General features: G+C 37.0%; 1 protein-coding gene across 2 annotated transcripts; it reads left to right on the top strand.

Moving 5' to 3' along the window:
- The first annotated feature begins 978 nt into the window (after nucleotides 1-978).
- On the top strand, nucleotides 979-19,876 carry LOC103719184 (trafficking protein particle complex subunit-like protein). 2 transcript variants are annotated; one of them, XM_008808301.6, is made up of 12 exons: nucleotides 979-1,437; nucleotides 1,518-1,602; nucleotides 2,757-2,887; nucleotides 3,000-3,102; nucleotides 3,351-3,365; nucleotides 5,736-5,881; nucleotides 6,051-6,267; nucleotides 9,694-9,768; nucleotides 10,958-11,074; nucleotides 18,359-18,403; nucleotides 19,319-19,417; nucleotides 19,579-19,876. In XM_008808301.6, the coding sequence occupies exons 1-12, from the start codon at nucleotides 1,148-1,150 to the stop codon at nucleotides 19,597-19,599; spliced, it is 1,344 nt and encodes a 447-aa protein (XP_008806523.3). In that variant the 5' UTR covers nucleotides 979-1,147; the 3' UTR covers nucleotides 19,600-19,876. The 2 variants fall into 2 exon arrangements, with proteins under 2 accessions (XP_008806523.3, XP_038979664.3); XM_039123736.3 differs by lacking the exon at nucleotides 18,359-18,403.
- The last annotated feature ends 1,053 nt before the right edge of the window (nucleotides 19,877-20,929 follow it).

The raw sequence follows: 20,929 nt of genomic DNA, 5'->3' as shown, positions 1-20,929 counted from the left end.
GGTTGGATCTGAGTTAGGGAAGTTTGCAGTCTACTTGAGATTTTGATTCAAGTTGATAGTAAGATAACCGGCATGGATGGAGAAATTAGCGTTAGCTTCAAACTTTTTAGTCGTTCTCAAATCTAGAACTAGGACTTAAATTGTGATTTGAAGCATGAGATCTAAAAACTTGTGTCCAATAAAGGGCGTTGAGATTGAAAATGAACTACAGTGTCAGAGCAAGTTTGCTTTGATCCTTGGAAGGATAAAATAAAAACGAGCCTACAATTCTTGATATATATATATATATATATATATATGTGTGTGTGTGTGTGTGTTATACTGAAGCGGATCATTTATACAGTTTTAATATGGATATATTCAGTAAGGTAAGAAAACAATAAATCTCGGAGTACTCTAGGCAGCTCTCCTTCTCCAATTCATATCGTGCTTTCGGAATGACTAGTCATATACGAAGCCATCCAGTGTGCGGCTCTATTTATCTCTCTGAAAATATATTTGGTTTGAAAGGCCACACCACCATTTAACATAGCCCGAATATCCTCTTTTTTTTGTATTTAACTACAAATAAAAATCTTTAAGCTGGGTATTTTCAGAGGGGGCGGGTGTTGATAACTGTAATCATTCTGAAAATCAAGTGAAATAAAATTTGTCATCATTATAGCTAAATTAGGAAGAAGAGCATTCTTTTTCATTTTTTGTGATTTAATCTACCATCAAAGCTCACGGTCGAGATCGAGAATGAAATGATAATAATGATAGCTTTAAGATACAGCTCGGTAGCAACAACTATTAAACAAACCACATCAAGATTAATGAAATGGTGGTGAAGCATTTGCAAGCAGAAATTGAATCATCCAAGGGGGAAAAAAAAACAAAAAAAAAAAATCAGCATCCACAAAAACTAGAAAGTTTTAATGGTACTCCAATTAGCCCAATTCTTGTATCATAATTGCCTTCCCATGGCTACATAAACGCAAAGCAATCCTAGTATTATAATTGCCCTCCTTTGTAATCCTTTTTTCTTTGGGAGGGGTTTATCAAAGTAGAGCCGCTTCCAGACTTCCCCCGTCCTTCCTGGTCTGAGATCGAGCCGTTTTGACCCACCGGCCTCCTTCGGCGATCAGTCTCTCGCCCCTCGCCGACGATGTCGGGTCACTACCCGGGTGGGTCACCGACCCAACACTCCCTGGCCTTTCGCGTGATGCGGCTCTGCCGCCCGTCGTTCCAGGCGGAGGACGCCATCCTCCGCCTCGACCCCTCCGACCTCCTCGCCGGCGAGGACCTCTTCGACGACCCCCGCGTCTCTCCTCACCTCCTCGACCGCTTCTCCCCCGGCGGCGGCGGAGACTTCAGCTTCCGCAATCGGTTCCAGCTCCAGAACCCGATTGACGCCATGGCCCTCCCCGGCAACCTAATCCTCCCCCAGTCCTTCGGGTCTCTCTCTCGCTCTCTCTCTCTCTCTCGATCTATATGCCTTGATTCTTATATCCTTCTCTCTGTTTCTGTATTCATAGAGCTATATTCTTGGGGGAGACATTCTGTAGCTACATCAGCATCAACAACAGTTCCAACTTTGAAGCAAGGGATGTGGTCATCAAGGTGTGATCTGTTTTCCTCTTCTACTTTCAGTTTGATCTGTTAGTTTCTTTGTACAAGATTGAGTGTAGTAATCAGGATGATGTAAGTGAAACCGCAAATGTGAGATTACTAGAAGCGTCAAAGCATAAAACTTAAGTTCAAGATGCATGGAGAATCTTCTTCTTCTTCTTCTAGGTTTCTGTATGATTAATGGTAGGCCAATAGGAATAAAAATTTATCTGAGGTTCTTGAAGGTTCTAGGCGCCATCTGTCACATAACAGATGTTGGATTGTGGTAGTCTTCTAGTTTATAGAAGAAAGAAGGTCAAGCAAGAGTCTTCTAGGGTTTCTAGAGTTTGAAAGTAAGGGTAGATCTTGGATTTTTTATTTTTGCGTTAACAACATGGCCTCTAAAGGTTTCAAGGGATTGTATGATCAGAACCTAGCAGCAGGGTCCACAGGTTTCTGAGGTTCATATGAATGGAAGGGAAGGGATCGAAGTTTTAGGGGCTTTTTAAGGTTGAAGATACATATAAAAGCTTTTAGAGTTTTTCTAGGATCTACAAGAGGTTATAGGAATAAGAAATTCTAAATATATGATCAGTCTGAGAACAAAGTAGATTTATATAAGTTAAAATCAAAACCTTATTGCGGCAAATCCAATTTATATTGGAATTTGTCTCTATTGTTGTTGTGGCTTTGAAGACTTCATATAGAAGCCCACATCAATAGTAGAAGGTGACAAGGAGAACAAAGAAAGATAAAGAAGAGAATAGAATGGAGAATATGGTGGAAAGGAATAAGAGAGGGAGAGAGACAGCCATTCTAGCCCTTTTCCTTTACTTTCTCTTCAAAACAAGTCTAAAGAACTAACTCTAACAGTTAGCAATAGCCCTCTTATATAGGTTAATGACCAGTCAAAAAATTACATGTTTGAGTCTAAGCAGGACTCTACAACTAAAACAGCAAAACCATGATAAGATGGTTGCAGTTATTATGGCGTGTACTATTTTCACTCGTTCCTTGAATATATGTTTCTGGTTCAGTGTTTATAATATATCCTTCTAATGGAGTTTGTATAGTTCATCCTTCTAATGGTTTGATGAGTCAATTTGGTCATCGAAAATTTGCTGACAAAGAAACTTCATATTTTTAACAGTGTGTTCTATGTTCAGGCAGAAATGCAGACTGAAAAACAAAGGATACTGCTGTTGGATACATCAAAATCGCCCGTTGAGTCCATACGATCGGGGGGCAGATATGATTTTATAGTAGAACATGATGTCAAAGAATTGGGGCCTCACACGTAGGTTGCTTTTCAACATATATATGACAGATAGTTTTCTTGGTTTTATCTAATGGTCGCTGCAGCCTTCGTTATGTAAGTTGACTTGGTTGTGCTGCTATCCAACTTCTAGGCTTGTTTGCACTGCTTTGTACAATGATGGGGACAGTGAGCGCAAGTATCTTCCACAGTTTTTTAAATTCGTCGTTGCAAACCCACTTTCAGTTAGAACAAAGGTACCATCTTCTTGTTATGTGATAATGCTATGTTGAATTTCATGTGGAAGGGCATTATGCGATAGAGTATGACCATCTTTATTAAACATAGTTGAAATCCAAATCAATAAGCAATTTTTTTATGAAATCTTGAAGTAAAATGGTTTAATATGCTAAAATATTCATGTTCCAGTAGCGAGAGTTGTCTAACTTAGTAGATTGATCTGTTTATGCATTATCTGATGGCCTGTTTTTGTTCTCTTGTTCAGGTTCGCACTGTCAAGGTAGGTTTTTCCTGATTCCTGACTGGAATTGCTGATTGTAAGTTTATCCATTTTACTGGCATTAGTTAGTTGAAGTTTTGACATTTCCCACATTATATAATTTTCAGCATCAATTTATTGTTGTCAAATAACATGTGATTCGTGTTCAATTTCTAAAAGTTATATAAGACTAGCACTGAAGCAGTGAGGTCTTGGGATGCTGTTTATCTTTCTGTTATCTTGTTCTGTCACAGAAACCTAGGTCAAAGATCTGAAATAGCCATATTTACGAGGAAGCCTTTTCCAGCTGTTGATATGTTTTATGAAGGGAACTGTAGCATCCAAGTTCTGAACAATTTTTTTTTTCAGTAACAATGATTTCTTTCAGTATAGTATTTTTTTTGATAAACAATGTTTTAAGCTGATGTTATTAATAAAGATTCTCTTTATTAGTTTTTGTTTTCTGTTTAGAATCAGAGAGATTATAGACTCTTTTTCTTTCATGATATGGAGAAAATAAATATAAATGTCTTATGTAAAGTTGAACACTGTTTGATTAGATGGATGAAAGTATGTATATAAAAAGGTTTATATACCTACCATGATTCATGTATCAGAAACATGTAAGAGAGTAAGATGTTTTATTTTTTTTGTTCTGTTTCTTATTCTGTTTTTCATTTCATAGACTGTCTCACTTGTAATCTGACAACATTAAAGAAATGAGGTGGTGACATTGAGTTTCTCTATAGCTGATATTATATGTTCTGACTTAATCAACATAGTAAAAACAGTCAATGTTGATACCTGGAGAGTGAGAACATATTCTAACAATCTAGATATCAAATAAGAAGATCAGTAAGCATAGGCATTAAAGATCAACTAGATAATCACTTGTCATGAGACTAGTCCAATTCTATAGTATGTATTGGATGCAAATACTCCAACAAACCATGAACTATAGGCTTTTCTCCAGAAAAGAGTTGAAGATAGTAGTGCATAAAAATGTCCTTCTAGAGCTTATATTTGAGAAACTCATAGAGCTGTTGAACAAGGAAGCTGTTGGTGTGCAACTCATTTTGAAGCTTGTGCTTGATATTGGTCACTTGATGAGTAAATGAGCCAATATGAGCTAGGTCCAGCTCACTTATATTTGGCTTGATATAACTCAAATAACAAATAAGTGCTATATATATATATTTCCACTTGCTAAATTTTCTATATCTTTAATATATTTTTTTATTTTTGGAGAAAAGGTGAACCAAGACTTCAATCTAATGGTTTCAATATTTAATAACCATGATCATTGTTTCACTCACATTAATGGGAGAAGGGTAGAAGGGCTCAAACAGATTCGATTATAACGACATCCGTTCTTTAGCTCTAGGAAGACCTGATAGCAATGCTATCACTGGTATCTTCCACTCCCTATCTAATATTGTTGAAGGAAGAGAGAGAAATTGTGATATCTATCTATCTATTTAATATACTTATAGGAAGAGAGAGATCCTGGTATCTATCTAATATCCTAGTAGGAACAGAGAGAAATTCTGGTTGTTAGTTGAAGATGGAGGCACTCTTTGACTCAAAAACTGGCCTAAGGCTTCTATGGCCTTATTCCCTTCACGGTAGAATCCCCCTTCGGCTCTCTTGTTCTCATCCTTAATGCTAGCTTTCTAGACCTGAAAAAAGGATGCACTTTTGATCCTAGGTGAGCCTAGCTGGAACTGGTTATTTCTTGCTTGTGCCTGGCTTGTTTATACCCCTGAACTAGTGAATAGCATAACCTAGGCAAAAAATGGTGAAGAGCTCAAAACAGTTTCATGTTTCTTCTGTAAGATCTGGATCTTGTTAATTGATGGGGCACTGCATTCTTTCATGTGGAGATTGATCATTGATGCATGGCAGGTCATTCAGTTTATAAAAGCATCAACATTGTTTATATTTAATAAACTCTACTTATTCTTCATCCTTCCAAAGAACGTTTTTAGTCCTTGTTGTACTGAAAACTCCCAATAAGATTATTTTTCACAACTTAAGAAGAAAAAATTGTTTCTTAAGGCCAACAACTTGTGATCGTATCTAGATTTGTCCAGACTATAGAAGGGGAGCCATCACCTTTCCTTTGAAGCTGTGACAAAAAATGTTTACTAACTTAATTTGATAGAGTAGCAGTTCTTTGTTGTTTACCTGAATGAACCAATCTATTTATTTCTAATATTTTTATAAACTTTTTTTTACACTAACCAGGATATACCCATATTCCAAAATTTCCATGTTAATCATGACTAAGATCATGTTTAGATTGTCTATAATTATTACATGGCCTTTTCTTCTGCAATCAAAAAATTCCACTTATTATAAAACCACTATGAGCTAGATCTTCCATTTCAGGAGAATACATTTTTGGAGGCATGCATAGAGAACCACACAAAGTCAAACCTTTATATGGATCAAGTTGATTTCGAACCTGCACAACATTGGACTGCAACGAGATTTGAAGCTGATGAACACACTTCAGAAATTCACTCTCAGACAAGGTGATTGGACACAAAATCATGATGTAGGAAAATATATAAGTTGGAAGTTCCTCCAATTGTAGTTAGTTAATGAATTGATCTTGGTTTCTTTCTATACTTGTTTATTCAGAGGTTGTAGTTTCATTTTATCTAGCATTCTTTCATATTTGTTATGAAATTACTTGGACAGGGGAATACTTAGGTCACCTGTCCTCATCAGAGGGTCACCTGTCCTCATCAGAGCTGGGGGAGGAATTTACAATTATCTATATCAATTAAGGCCGCCATTGCAAGAGGCTGGGCATGCAAAGGCCGATAAAGGCAATATTCTTGGTAAACTTCAGATAACATGGCGTACAAATTTGGGTGAACCTGGACGCCTGCAGACCCAGCAAATTCATGGCACTGTTAGTACATTAGTCCCTGATTGCTGAACATGTTCATTTTGCATTTTCTGATTTTTATGATTGCACTGCATATTCTAAGTTTCTAACATTCTATGTCTTACCAGCAAATAATTAGTTGAACGTCAGAACAACTAAGCTTCCGAAAGAATGTCACTTTGATTAGCTTAGATGACTCTCATTCTCATTTTGATGCTGACCTCTATGCTGCTTCCTTAAGACTAGCTCATAAGCATGTGCAACATGTACGTATTTTTATTTTCATTGGTGGTGCATCTGCATTCATAATGGGCAAGGAAATGGCTATTTAATGTAGGTCCGGTTCCAATGGCCACTAATGGATTCAAAAAGCTAAAACTACATCAGATTAGGTTTGTTATGGATTGTAAGGTTTTATCTTATTTTGTGACCTTGTTGGAACTTAAGCAAGTTTTGAATGCCACGGATCGAACCTGTATTGACCTACGGGGGTATGGAAGGCACCGTATTAATGTTCAAAGGTATTGATGGATGCTCATACATACCCCCAAGCACCCTTGGAGTGGCATTTTTTGCCCTCCAATTTCTGATTTTGGATTTCTTTTATATTGTTTTCTTGTTTTAGCGCGCTGATTTCACAAGAAAGCAAGTGGGACTATTGAGTTACCCTAGTCATGGTTTTTTGCATGCTTAATTAGAAAATGTGTATTTATGGCATAAATCATAACGTGAAATCTAGAACACATGCAAAACATATAGATGTTAAGATTGTTATTTCAAAAGCGATTTGGTTATTAAAAATGATAGATCCAATATACAAAGAGTGTACTGATAGCTGCAAATTACAAGTAGCGGATCAATATACATTAGAGAAGTCTCAAAGTAGCACCGATCATTTGACTAGCGAAAAAAAAGAAACAGTGTAATTTTCAAATAATCAATGGTAAATGATAAGTATTTTTGGTCCTATTATTGATTTCAATACAATTGTTAAAGGTATACTTTATTGATCATAAAATTCTTCCAGTTGTTCTACTATAATCAATTTACGATAATAACTGGGGTCTCAATTATCTGACTTCACTTTATTTAAACTGCCAAGGTCAACAAGTTTTTAAAACAATAGAATCTGATAACTAAGTTTTGTTTGACTAACAAGAGTATAGAAATTGTACTTTCTATTTTATGCTTTTTAATCAAAGGAGATTTTACTTGTATTGTGCTTTAGTCAATAATTGGCAGCATTTATCTTGTTTTAATGTCTGAGTAAACCCCTTTGTTCTGAAATTATGGTTGCTGAGACTAACAAATCACTTGTTTAAGGGTTTTTATCTCTTGACATGTGCAAACTGATTCTTGGAATATGCAAAACTTATTGATTCTCGTTCTCTATGGTATTGAATTCTACCCTCAAGGTCTATCTCTCTTGCTCTTTCTCCCCCCTTCCTTTCTATCTCTTGGAGACCTGGATTGATTCCAAGATTTTCTCCATACAATTGTATGTCAGTTATTTAATTTCTAGATTTTTTTGTCCTTTGTTAACCCTCTGGAGCACTTGTATCTGTTACTACTATATCATTCAAGTAACAGAGATAATTTTGAATTGATTTTTAAATTTAGAATGGTGTGTCACAAATTGTGTATTTAAATGGATAGAAGTCTGTTTCGAAGTCTTTGTGATCAATTTTCTGATGGTGACATCATTCATTTCTCTTGTTTTTTTACCTTTAACTGATGGAAATTTGGAGAGTAAGGAACAGGGTAAAGCAGGCATCTCCAGTGGTACTCGGGTGTATTGCTTGGTTTGGGAGCAGTTTGGGGCTGACTTAGAGCAAACTAACCTCAGCCAGCACCCAAACCACTTGCCAGATCAGTTTAAGTGGTTAAGGTCTGATTCCTGCGGTTCCTGCCCACATCGACCTTACCTGTACCATGAGGGGCTCTGTCTGATATGAGCAAGTGATCCATACCGAACCGAGCAATTCCTCAATCTTTGGTTCCAAGTTTGAACACATTGCAAAGATAATTTGGACCTTTTTTGGGTTATGAGCTAGTTTTTATTTTTTTAACTTATTATATATTTACTTAACAAGATACCGTAATATCTATATGCATTATTGGTTTATCTTAAATCTATAAGCTTTCAGGATGAAATATGAATTCAGCCCTTTAAGGTTTTGGATCTAGCTTTCTTGTTTTCAATTTGAGGTTACATGCTGTTGATACAACGATGATAGTGACATAAGTTAGCACTTTATAGAATCAACTCTTTTTGTACCCCTTGCTATTTCTAATGTTTTTGTGACCATGTTTATAAAATGTTCGACCAGTAATGCATGAGCATCCATTCTAGATAAGCATGCTTGTGCTGATAAGCATACATAGCATAATCATTGTAAAATGTATTAAACTGATCCCTCTGTTGTATCATTGGTTGTTTTCATGTTGCCTTACAAGATTCTTGATTTCAATCTTGTGTTGATAATTCAGAACAAGAGTTTAAGTAGTGGTAAAGCTGATAAGGATGCATTATTGGTACAGGAATATAACGTGTACTAGGAACTATATGAAAACATAACTATGTTAAAGATACTTCTACTAAATTGTGTTACTTGAATTCCAATTGCATTATCGGTGTCTCTAACTAAGACTATTCAGGCTAGAATTCTTATGCATCATGTAGTAAAAGATGTGTCCGCACATGCTTGTGGGTGTGCATGCATGTGCATGTATATGTTTGCATGCTTGCTCTTAGAGTGAAAAATTGAGAGTACGCGAATGATCTATTACCAAAGGAGACTTTCTCAATATCTAATTGACCAAAACATGAGTAAGTTAGAAACTCATTTTGCATGGAGTACATTTTTAAAAGGAAATTTGGACTTTAAAAAAGAGAGGAACATATGTAAATCCAAGGCCAATCAAATAGATATATGCTTTAACATGTCCATTATGTGTAGCGTCCTTGAAATCATCGCACTCATCTTTTAAGAGATGTTCATCATTTTAGTGTTTGTAACTTGTTGAAAAAAATCTTTTCTGTAGTCACCTAGTTTTCTTCTTGGCTATCATATCCTCTTATTTATAATATTTCTTTGTTAAGAATTAAGATGCTTGTACATAAATTGAAGAAAGCTCCTTTTGAACTTAACCAGCCTTATTTGCACCAAACTACCATGAAGCTACTGGAATGAACTAGTTCCAGCATGAAATGACCTAAACTTAGCTGTTTTAAGTTGTTCCTGCTTGTTCCTCTTGTAATTTAGATCATAGGCTTGATATTGATATCAGTGCAAACATGTTTATCCTCCGTTTACTCAATTCCTCCTCTGCTATTGCTTTGTAGGCCACATTTACTGTGCATGTATCAATTCTTTTGGAATGACTGCCTCATTTTATTGGTATGCTTTGATGATGTTTAAAGCACCAAGCTTCTCTGTTTCTTGGCAGCCCATTTCACACAAGGATATTGACGTGCAAGTTATTGAAGTTCCCTCTGTTATCATTCTGGAGAGACCCTTTCTGGTAAGTATTGATTTGGTAGGCTTTTAGATAAACTAGAACTTATATCTATTAAACTACTATGATTGTCCTTATCGACAGTTCTCTCCTTTTAAATCTATAATAGTACAGGTAAAATTTGAATTAAGGATTATCCATGGTAAATGGATGATATGAGTTGCTTAAACATGACTGCTGTCTGGTTAAAGCCAACTACTTGTGCTTTTTGGATATGTAAATGAGCATATATCTTGTGTGAAGGAAAATTGTCTTCAGTTAACTGGCCTTCCATGATGATACGAATTAATTTATTTAAATGGTGGTGGTGGTTCTCTTAATAATCTTTATAGCATGCTTTTCTTCCATATCTCAACAGATTATGGCTTCTCTAGTGAAAGATGGTTTTTCTTCATCCCACTACATCAATTGATTACCACCTTTTTGCTCTACTTGCGGCTCTATGCTGAATCGAAATGTTTATCATCAGCTTCATCCAACATTGCAACACATTTTCCTTGACCATCTAATCATAGATGGAACTGGTCTGAATCAAAATTTCTGCCTCAATAAAGGCCTTTTAATGCCAAAAGTTCTCTCCATATGTCTGCTTTCCTCAAGGCATACAGTTGTATGCTATTTCACATCCACCCTAATAGATTGAGATGATAAGGAAACTGGCAGTGTAACTAATAAAGCTTGTTATAGTCACATCGAAAGGCCAATTTTGTACCATTAGATAGATTTGCTCTGACAGCAATAATCTGTTTATTGAAGGTTCTGTCTTGCCATTTGGTTTCTAGATGGTCCCTGTTTGCATACCTCTTTTTATTTATGGTCTATGTGGCTGACAAGCTTTTAGAATGAGGACTGCCCTTTGAACATGTAAGCTGCCATGAATTGGAATCAGGAAAAACCTAATGAGCAAATTTTAGTTTAGTTAGTTCCCAAGGAACACTAAGTGTCAAAGATTTAATTAGTGATTGACGAACTGGTTCTCTGAATACTTTGTGGGCTTTTATTCACCTTGGGAACCTCAGCCCAATTATCTTGTAGACTATACTATTGTGCTGCGAGAATCCTAGGTTTGAGAAGGAAAAGAATTTATTCACCTTCTGCTGTTTGATTAGTAGAAAAGCTTCTTGAACTAGTTTGTAGATCTTGTGGTCTTTTACTGCTCTGGATGGCATTATGTATTACTTCGATGTTTCATCAGGTGCATCTTTGTCTAACAAACCAGACAGATAGAACAATGGGCCCTTTTGAAATATGGGTATCTCGAGGCATTACCAGCGACGAGAAGGTTGTTATGATTAATGGAATTCAGAAGTTGGTAAGTATCTTTATTGACAATAGGTTTTATATGCTACTTTTATGTGATCATCATTGTATAAATAATCACATAAATGTAAATCATGATTCCTTCTGTAACATATGGAAATGGTTTATCCTCTTATCCTAGTTTTGCTCTCACCCTATGGAGTTGGTGAACTTTTTTTCTTCCTGTGCATTTGTGTTTCTTGATGAGATTTACTTGTTAAAAGTGTTATCAGAAAAAGAGATGTATTCAAGATTATATTGGCAGTGTGCATGCATTTTACAAATTAGTTTTGAATGCAATTGCAGAAATTAAAGCCTTCATTTATTGGATCATCTTGGTTGTGCAAATGGCACCTCTGATTGTCTGGGAAAATTTTGATATTCTGCCTTCATTTTGCAAATAATGTTCTTATCCTTCATGATCATAATGTGACAACATTTTGAATGCTTTTGTTCAACTTGAATTTTTTATCTTATGTATAAGTTAAAAATTGCTAGAAGAGTGGTAGCAAGATTTTTTTTTTTTTTTGTTTTTTTTTTTTTTTGGGGGGGGGGGGAGAGGAAACGGAAAGAAATGCTTGGCTAGCTTCGTAATTCTTTTTAGGATTTTGTGAGCTACAATGATAGACTCTACAAATTTTTAATCTCTTTGATGTCATTTTCTTTTTTGAAAAAGAACAACAAAGTTCATTCCTCTAAAGTTACATTATGCCTAAAGTCTAGAACTCCTCACTTATTTCAGAATCTTACATAAGAAGCTCCTGAAGGTTATAACTAGAATAGAGAAATCCTGAACATTGTTCTATTTTGTTGGTGAGAATGGATCGAAGTGTTTTATGTGTTAAAAGTCCGAGAATGGTGCTGGACTTGTTAACGTTGGAAGGCTTGGTAATGGTGACAGAAGAAACCATAATATGCTCATTCAGATCAAATGAGTTTGGTGCTCGAGTCTGTAGTAAACGTGTTCAAGGAAATTAAGCAGTTAAATTATAGCACAGGGTACAAGGTGAAACCATTATTGGCCGGTGCAAGGTACTGTGTATGTACAAACCAATGATAAAATTATTTGGAAAGTAATTTTGAGAAAATATGAGGAAAAATTGAGACCTAGTGTATAGTTTCAAGAATTTATAGAAGTTTGCATTAACAAAGGAAGGAGCCCTAGGTGGGATAATTACTGAAGAAGGGATGTATTACTCCTACTTTATATTGGTCAGAATAAGGCTTACTGGGTTTGATAATGATTAGAACATAAAATGCTAATCCAAGGTAGTATTCATTATTGGTTAGCAAAACAGAAAGTTTTGGCTCTGTCTTAACAAGGAATTCGGCTCCTTGGCTACATTGCTCCCTTGTTTGAATTAATTATCAACAGTAATATCTATTATTTGGCTTAAAGAAATCCAAGAAAGTTAAAATGTTACTACTTACTAGGGAAATTTCCTTAAAATAAGGACATCATAGATTCATGCTAATAATGGAAGGTTAATTGTGTTTTCAATTATTTGTCAATAGTTACGAATAGTTAAAGCTAACATGGGTCCACATAACTTATGACAGTGCTCATGAATAATGATGCTTCTTATTCCTGCACCATTTAGATCCAGAAATCATGGATCTTGTTTCAAAGTGGCAAAGCAATCTTCAATAGTAATTCTAATTAGTATGATAACCTTTTTTGCAAATGCTTATAAGGTACTCCCTTTGCCGACCCAATTAGTATGGGATCAAGGATTAGTTGATTTGAGTTGAGTTGAGTTATAAGGTACTCCCTCTCCTTACCAGCTTCTTATAATTGCTAACCCCTCACCCACATGCTCAAATCTGCTCCCACTTATACTTGTTTATTAAATCTTAAGCAAAGTACACCATATCGGTGCCGGTAGGCGTACCGGTCACTTACCGAGCCGGTACAATTTCAGTTCGTACCGGTTTAAACCGGTATCAAACCGACACTTTTTCTGCGCGTGTGGACACTATGCACACCCCACATTAAATGCCATAGAGTGGCATTAAATATCCCGCGCGGGACAAGGAATCGCGCACGGGCGCAGTTCTAGCTCGCGGGAGCGGTTCCCTGCATGGGGAACTGCCCGCGGGTGCGCGGCTTTGCGCGCGGGCCGATGCGAACAGTCCGGTTCGCACTGGTACACAACAAAAATTGGTCGGTTCTGGCTCCTTCCACAGCCGAACTATACTGGTTGGCGTCAATACCGGTACGGTACGTGCTGAACTGGCCGGTTCAGCAAACCATGCTCTTAAGTAATTCTAAGTCCTAGGCTTGTATAGAAAACCAACTTTAAGTATTGTAGCATTTTACGCAAATGCTTATAAGGTGCTCCCATTGCCTACCAATTTCTTGTAACTTCTATTCTCTTGCTCCCATGCTCAAATTTGCCTCTTCTTGCTTCCACACTCAAGTTTCACTTCCATCCCAAACTTCCCAGAGGCTCTTTTGCTTTGCTAAAGAGGTGAGCAAAGGCAAGTAACTGTATCATGGATAGATGATGGTTCACTGCACATTGCATTTGTTGTATGTGTTATGAACTTCCCTTATGACAATAAAAACTTTGCTGAGAAAGCTGGTTATATGATGTTCGGTTGATAAATATTCCTTGTAACAACAACATAATTAGATTATAAGATATGCTGTGAATACGTGTTGGCAGGGATATTCTATCATGCATGCATACATGGTGGTTGCTTGATGACAACCCTTATAGACTAGACTTGAATGATCTGTGATCAAAACCATATCCGTAAATTAACATTGAGATTTATAAATTTTGGCATCACTCTTATGTTTCTTGCCTACATTAATATTATGGACTTAGAAGTGAATCTAAATGAATGTGAGACAAACATTGGGCTTTTGGATGGTCTCAAAACCATTATTTAGAAATTGTTGACCCTGTCCGACCTGTGTTGGTGGCTGGATCACAGGTCATGAGTTCAATTATGGGAAACTGCAGCTGGCTGTCTGATTCTGTTTTCTTCTACCCAGAACCCATTTCATCTTCATCCCCCGGTAATCATGCCTTAACCATTTTGATGCCAATGATCAATCTAGGGCCTAGTTTTGGAACACCACATCTCACTCCCTATCAAGGTTTGAAAAACTAGTTTCAATATATACCACTCAAAAACATATCATGAGAACCGTAAAATAGTGTGGGTTCTCAATTCAGGCAAATACCATTCAAAATCACAACCATGCCACTCGTACCAACCCCAAATTGAGAGATTTAGTGTAGATCGAGGTTGGTTTCCCTAATATTGACATAGGACAACCTAAAGGGTTTGACTCTTTACTCTGTCTTAATATCATGAAATGCAGAAATAATGAAGTAGAGGTAATAAAACTGAAAGTAAATGACTTTTAATAACTTCCCACTCGAAGGTTCTATTGTGAAATGCAATGTCATGCTTTATGACTTAAAATAATGCTTTAGAAGATTTAAGCTGAGATCAGTCAGATTAATTAAGCAAATAAAACCACTATGCTACTGATAGAAATCCAACACAGAAATTTTAATCAAGAAGGTTGCAACGAGATGAGGTTTATTCATCACCTAGTGGGCACCTTTAAGCTTATCAAATCCAATCAGCAGTGAAGCACACAAACCACTCTAATCGGCAACTTAGGAAGCTTGCAGCCATCCAGTAGGGGAGAACCGAGGGGTGGATATAGGATCTAGACAAAGCGGCAACCGGGAAGAGTTGCATCAGCCCTTGGATTTAGGGTTTATGCTTTGAGTAGGAATAGATAGGAGTAAGAGAGAGGAGAGAGAGAACACCTGCACTCACTTTGGAGGGTCTCACACCTGACTTTGTATCACACAGTGGCAACTCAATGAAAGGAAATTCATTTTGTTCTTCAATGTTACATGAGATCCCCATGCGGCGGCTTGAGGGGGGGTTCGGTGGTGCCGGCAACCACTATATGACCTTAAAGTAGCTTATAACAAATATGCTCCTCCACTAAAAGTTAATTACAAGTCAACCTTACTTCAAGCCTCATAACAATTAATAGCCAAGTATGGTAACTTGTAGGAAAAATGATCTTAAAATACCATAAACATTACTTGGTACTCAAGCAAGTGCTAATATGAGATATCTTGCCGGTTGAGTAACTTTAAAATAAAATAAGACTTGCTTGGCATTCAAGTGACCTAAGTAACCAAATAAAATGCAGGAAATGGAAAGAAAACAATAAAATAAGACAAAGGCCCCATAAGACCTAAGAACATAAATTTCAGTTTTCATTGTCCATGGAAACTCCTAGTCAGCTGCTTATAGATTCATTTCTCAAATCCATATATTTTGTTTTCAACTTGACATTGATAATAAGTTTTAAACTCATGTTGGTCTCTGTCACATATCAAGGTTGAACCAATGTCCAAACCCAACGGTGCTGCTTGGCACAGCTCAGTAGTGGGGAAAAGGCCTGTACTCCATTTGTACATGGTAACAAGCAAAGAGAAATCCTACCATCCTAGGATCATCTGATGCTAATTATCACAGGTTCAACCTTGGATTTACTTATTTCGGAGATAGAGTAACCATGTGTTTGTTTGAATTTCAGTCCAAGAAAATAAACAACAAATCTGCTTGTGAAGCAATAAACTTTAGGAATTTAATTCAGAATTAGGTTTAAATCAGTCATGTTAGATGTTGACCTCAAGACAATAGAGCAATCATTACTAATCAAGGGATGCTCACCAATTGTATGAATAAGAAAAGTAGAGAATTGAAATCTTTACTATTTTTCTACATAATTTTATATTTTATCTGTCTCCTTAAAAACCTTGATGCTTTTCCTAATTGCTCATTATGTTATAAATATGTACATCTAAATCTTTACTAAAGATGTTAAATGTATTTTTGATTTCAAGTTATGTGATTTTGTGTGGTAAATACGCATGGCATTGGCTTCAACACCTATAGAAGACCATCCTTTGGGCACTTAATCTATTGTCCCGTCTTATGTCTTGCAAAAAGATACAATTGAGCCAAGAAAACATGAATAAAGGTCAACCATATTTTGGAGACCAAAGAATCTTGCACTAGGGGTGTTTGGGTGCATTTTTACATACCCATCAATACCCTTATCAGCACAATCCTTGATATTTTACATGCCATACCCATGTTGATCAATATGGGTTTGATCCTCGATATTTCAAACCTTCCTCCCTGTCATCCTCCTTAGTGTTGTCAACGTGGAAGCCATTGCAGTTAGTAGTAATGATAGCAGGTGGTTAGGGAGCAGAAGGCTGTGTAGATGATAGGTGAGTTGGTGGCTTAAGATGGGAAAGACGGAATGGGGAGGGAGATAGTGTGGGGTGATGAAGAGGAGGGAGGAAGGGAGAGAAGAAGAGGCTGAGGGTGTGAGGATGACCCTGCAGAGATTGGAGACGAACAAAGAGAAGGAACACCAAAACCGAAGATCAAATTTGTGGTCATTCCTGTCTTTTTTATTAACAAGTTAATATAGCCATGAACCATAACCAGGGTCGGCAGAAGCATCCCAAACCGAGTGATTTCGGCTGTTTTGAGCTGTACTAGCAGCTTACCGGTACGGTTCCGGCAACAAAAACGAAAACTGTTGTCGGAGGCGGAGAAGGAGAAGGAAAGACAGGAAAATAGAGAACGAGCGGGGGAGGGAAGCCCTATTGCTGACTTCACTTAAAAAATTGCAATTTTTTTAGCGGCCGGACTTTTGTTTCTTTCAAAATAGAGAAACTAGCTGCAGCCTCGCCTCCCGCCCAAGCGCCGGCCTCCTCTCTCCCTCCCTCCCTCCCTCCCTCCCTCTCTCCCCCTCTCTCTATCTCTCTTTCTCCTTCCACGGTCTGCATCGCCCTCTCCTCTGTCGGTACAGACCCGACACGGCACGACACGGGCTTGTACCAACTCATACCGCCGGAGAATCAGTACAGTGCCCCATACCGGTTCCACTGACCCTGACCATAATCGGGATGCTCGATTCAAACGGTTGAACCATTTAGTGCATTCAGCTCAATGGTTCACAGCACGTTTTTAAATATTTGGGGTTTTGGGCTGAACCAACCTATATTTTCCAATAGGCAATGAGTCAGATGGGTCATCCTGCCCGACATGGCATGATAGAAGACAGCTTGAGTTGAAGTAGATATAATGGCTCAACTCGACCTCCATCAAAATGCCATTTGGTTACTCTTTCTCAGACACATTGTTGATGTATCATGTGTTTATGTGAATTGCAATACCATGTATTGTTTCTCATGTGTTGCATCATAAATTGTTCCCAAGCGGATTTTTTTAATGCTATTACTGCTCATAATCATACTTTGAACCCTGTCATGATAATTTTAGAGAAATCATGTGAGATCAACATGGGTAATATTAGGAAAAGTTTAGTTGGATCTTTTAGCCATGTGCAGCACACTTCACCCTTGTGGGTTCAAATTGCAAATCAATTGCTGTATCTTGCCAAAATCAGACAAAGCAAGTGGCTCTTGGTTGTCCTTGCAAGAGGAGTTCAATGATTCAGCTGTATCTTGAAATTGGTGTTTGGAGTGTTTTTTCTTTTGGTTAGTAAGGAACAATTTGAGACTTTCTCTATCTGGCTGATTTTAGTTGTAATTATTTACATGCTGATCCCTTCTATAACTTTATATTGACATGGTTATTTTTATTTGTTGCCCCTATCCCAACATCTCCATGATGTCCAATCTAATGTATGCTCACTTCTAAATCTAAGAAGGTTTTATGATTTGTGACCAGTGCCAGATCAAGACTTCAACTTTATACATGAAAAGACTCCTCTTTTTATAGTTATGCAATTTTGTAAAACAAACTATTTGATTACTTATCATATTTTGTAGATAGATTTATCAAGTTTCTTTTTTTTTTCTTAACGTGAAATTACCATTTTCAAATGTGAGAAGTTCCTCAGTTTGTGGCATTGCGTCCGTTACATTGTATTTGTTACATACTTGCATCATCCTCAATTTGTAGTCATTCAACACTAGTTGAGAGCATGCGCTAGGGGGGGATGTGACTCTACTTGCTTCATTAATGATGCAAGCTATGATTTAATATAAAATTTTATACTTCCTTAGTCTGTTATATGTTTATGTATGTTAGATAATACATATTGATCTTGATTGATGAGGTCCACAATAGAGTTGTATGTAGATCTTGGAAGATAATGCCTTTGATCTGATCATTCTTTCCATTTATATCGTGTTTCCAAACAGTACTCCGCTCTTATCTTGTTTTCACATTCTAATAATCACCATGTTTACTCCACTTACAGGTTCTCCCACCAGTGGAGGCTTTTGGTTCTGCCAACTTCAGCCTGGTGAGAGAACTTATCATCTATTATACAAAGTGTTTATCTGTAAGATAATAATTTTAGGAATCTTTAGATTCCATGTGCATGACCTAATAGCAGGGGGCTTAAAAGGTGATTTCCTGGGAGTTGTGATGAAAGATGATAAAGGCTTGCAATAAATAAAAGAATAAATATTTGGCATCGGATAAACCCCCATTAAACGATAGAATTGGTGCATATAAATAGCCCAACTATGCACAATCACGGAAGTATAGGAATAGAAGGCATCACTTGTTTTTCTACAATTATTTGTGTTTTTGCTTATAATTCAGATGCCATGAGACCAAATGCTTATGTTGATATCTTCTTGTATTCTATCACATTTTAAATAGGAATTAATGGATTGTACCAAAAAATTAAAAAGGGAACAATGGGGTGTTCACCTTTATCAAATTCCATTAGTCAATGTGTTTGAAAATTATTCTATCTGAGGACTCCATTAGAATACGCATAACTACTTGTTGCCTCACACTGAGGGTTAATATTTTAGAAATCAATATGGTGATAGCTTGGCATCACACGAGGATGCAGGGGGGTGTCATATACCAGACACGTTATGAGGAAATTTACTTGATACTTTTTGATGTCTATACTGATAGATCACAATGATACCTTCCACTTGCTCAGGTAATTTTTAATTTTGGGCATTTCATCACGCATGATGCAACCAAACCTCTCTCTTCCTCAGCTGTTGGCCAAATTTCTTCTTCTTTAGTATACGGACTATTCCTGCTTTTTACACCTAGTGTGTTTTTTGTCATTTCATTTTTTATCAACAATTAGTTAAACTTTTGGTTCTTTTAATCCATTATGTTGTTCCATATGCAAATAAAGAAGCACACATACATCTGTAAATGGTGAGTTTTTTAAATGCTTATGCAGAATCTGATTGCTACTAGGCTGGGGGTTCAGAAAATCTCAGGAATTACAGTATTTGATGTTCGTCAAAAGAAATTGTATGACCCATTACCAGAGATGGAGGTCAGTGCTTTTCAGTTCTTCAGAAGTTGGCTTTGCTTCCACATTAAACTAGAGTCACCTGCATTTTGGATGTATAAACTATAATCAAATTTATAATGTTATAAATTGCAACATTGAGTTTGCTCCAAATTTTCTTACAATGTCACTGTTCATATATGCAGATTTTTGTTGATACAGACTGAGTTGTGTGACCTGCTGCTGGGGGCACTATAATAGAATTCACCATGCCAGCTTCAGGCCTGTAGTTCTTTTGCGCCATGTAATTGGCCTGTTATTTTCAACCACATTGTTATGTTGAAACTTCTTTAAGTGTACATACAGCTACACTAATTATTTATTCATGAGTTGATGTAAACCTTATGAGTCTGGTTTTCTACCCAGGAACTGATTGCCAGGATTTATCGTGGTGTTCTGTACTCCATATCTTAATTGGAAATCCGATTATTTATATGTTCTTCAGGTTAGGTTGCAAGTAAATTAAGACCATAACTTATAACCTAGATGGTTATGTACTTTATAGGAATGGTTGATGTGGTTTCATTCAAACCATCTTGATTTTGGAGCATATGTTGGTTTCTTCCATTGGATAGGGTGAGCGAGTCCGCCAATTTGGCGTTATTCACTCATTTCTTGACTGCAAGTGTTGTCATTGGTTTGCTGTATCGTGCAAAGTGAAAAGACATCAACTTTCCAGCAAAAAAGAAAAAAGACATCAACTTGTTAGAACTGAAGCCATTTGACTTTATTATATAACCAGTGCACTGCAGTGAGCTGAAGCTGGGACTGTATTGATTAATTCAGGTAACTGTTCAATCTCATTCGAAGCATTTTGCACCTGTTAAGCCAATCAGAAGAATCCGACATCTTAAATCGAGCCACTCGGCCGCATCTAAACTAACCTCTGTCAAACATCATCGCTTCACGTTTATGAATCGGTCAAGTCTTTCTGTTCGACTGCTACGAAAACCCCAGGCTCATTTTAAACAATCTTGACAAGTTCGAGTGCACCCGGGCTCCCTCTCTTCCCTTTGGATGGTCTGGCGAAGCAAGCAAGTTAAAAGCCAAGATGAGTTATAAATGGGATTCACTTGTAACTATTCTCTGCTGGCTTCATTTGGTCGGAACAGAAGACACGGACAATTAATATCTCGTATCTTCATCCACTCATGCAAGGAATGGAGCTCAATCAATGCAGGCAAACGAGCAGTCCCTCTCCCTCGTACTGAACTTCATCTCCTGATGTCTTCGTTACTTCCTCCTCTTTTATCACCTCCCTTCCTCTCTCAACTTTAAACTTTTTTCATTATCTTAATAAACCCAGGCGGTTTCACACCTGCCTTACATTCACAGAAAAAAAAAAAAAAGGATATCACATTCTCTGAATTGAACAATCAGCCAAAATAAAACCTTGTCCATGGTCATTCAGTCTTCCAAATATCAATCATCAGTCACCAGCATTGCTTCAAATTTCCCCTCTATAGCAGGTGAGAATAGAGAATTTAAGGAATTATA

This window comes from Phoenix dactylifera, chromosome 3, assembly GCF_051530095.1.
Source record: "Phoenix dactylifera cultivar Ajwa chromosome 3, Ajwa_hap1_PhDact_Kaust_v1.1, whole genome shotgun sequence".
Lineage (NCBI taxonomy): Eukaryota > Viridiplantae > Streptophyta > Magnoliopsida > Arecales > Arecaceae > Phoenix > Phoenix dactylifera.
The sequence above is the reverse complement of the archived record's forward strand: the minus strand, read 5'-3'. Positions and strand labels throughout refer to the sequence as shown.

Bases quoted from the DNA above. Each gene is read 5' to 3' on its own strand.
- LOC103719184 (XM_008808301.6), top strand. From the start codon at position 1,148: ATGTCGGGTCACTACCCGGGTGGGTCACCGACCCAACACTCCCTGGCC. The intron at 9,769-10,957 runs GTAAGTATTGAT...ATGTTTCATCAG, and splicing joins TTCTGGAGAGACCCTTTCTG to GTGCATCTTTGTCTAACAAA. The intron at 18,404-19,318 runs GTGAGAGAACTT...ATGCTTATGCAG, and splicing joins GTTCTGCCAACTTCAGCCTG to AATCTGATTGCTACTAGGCT.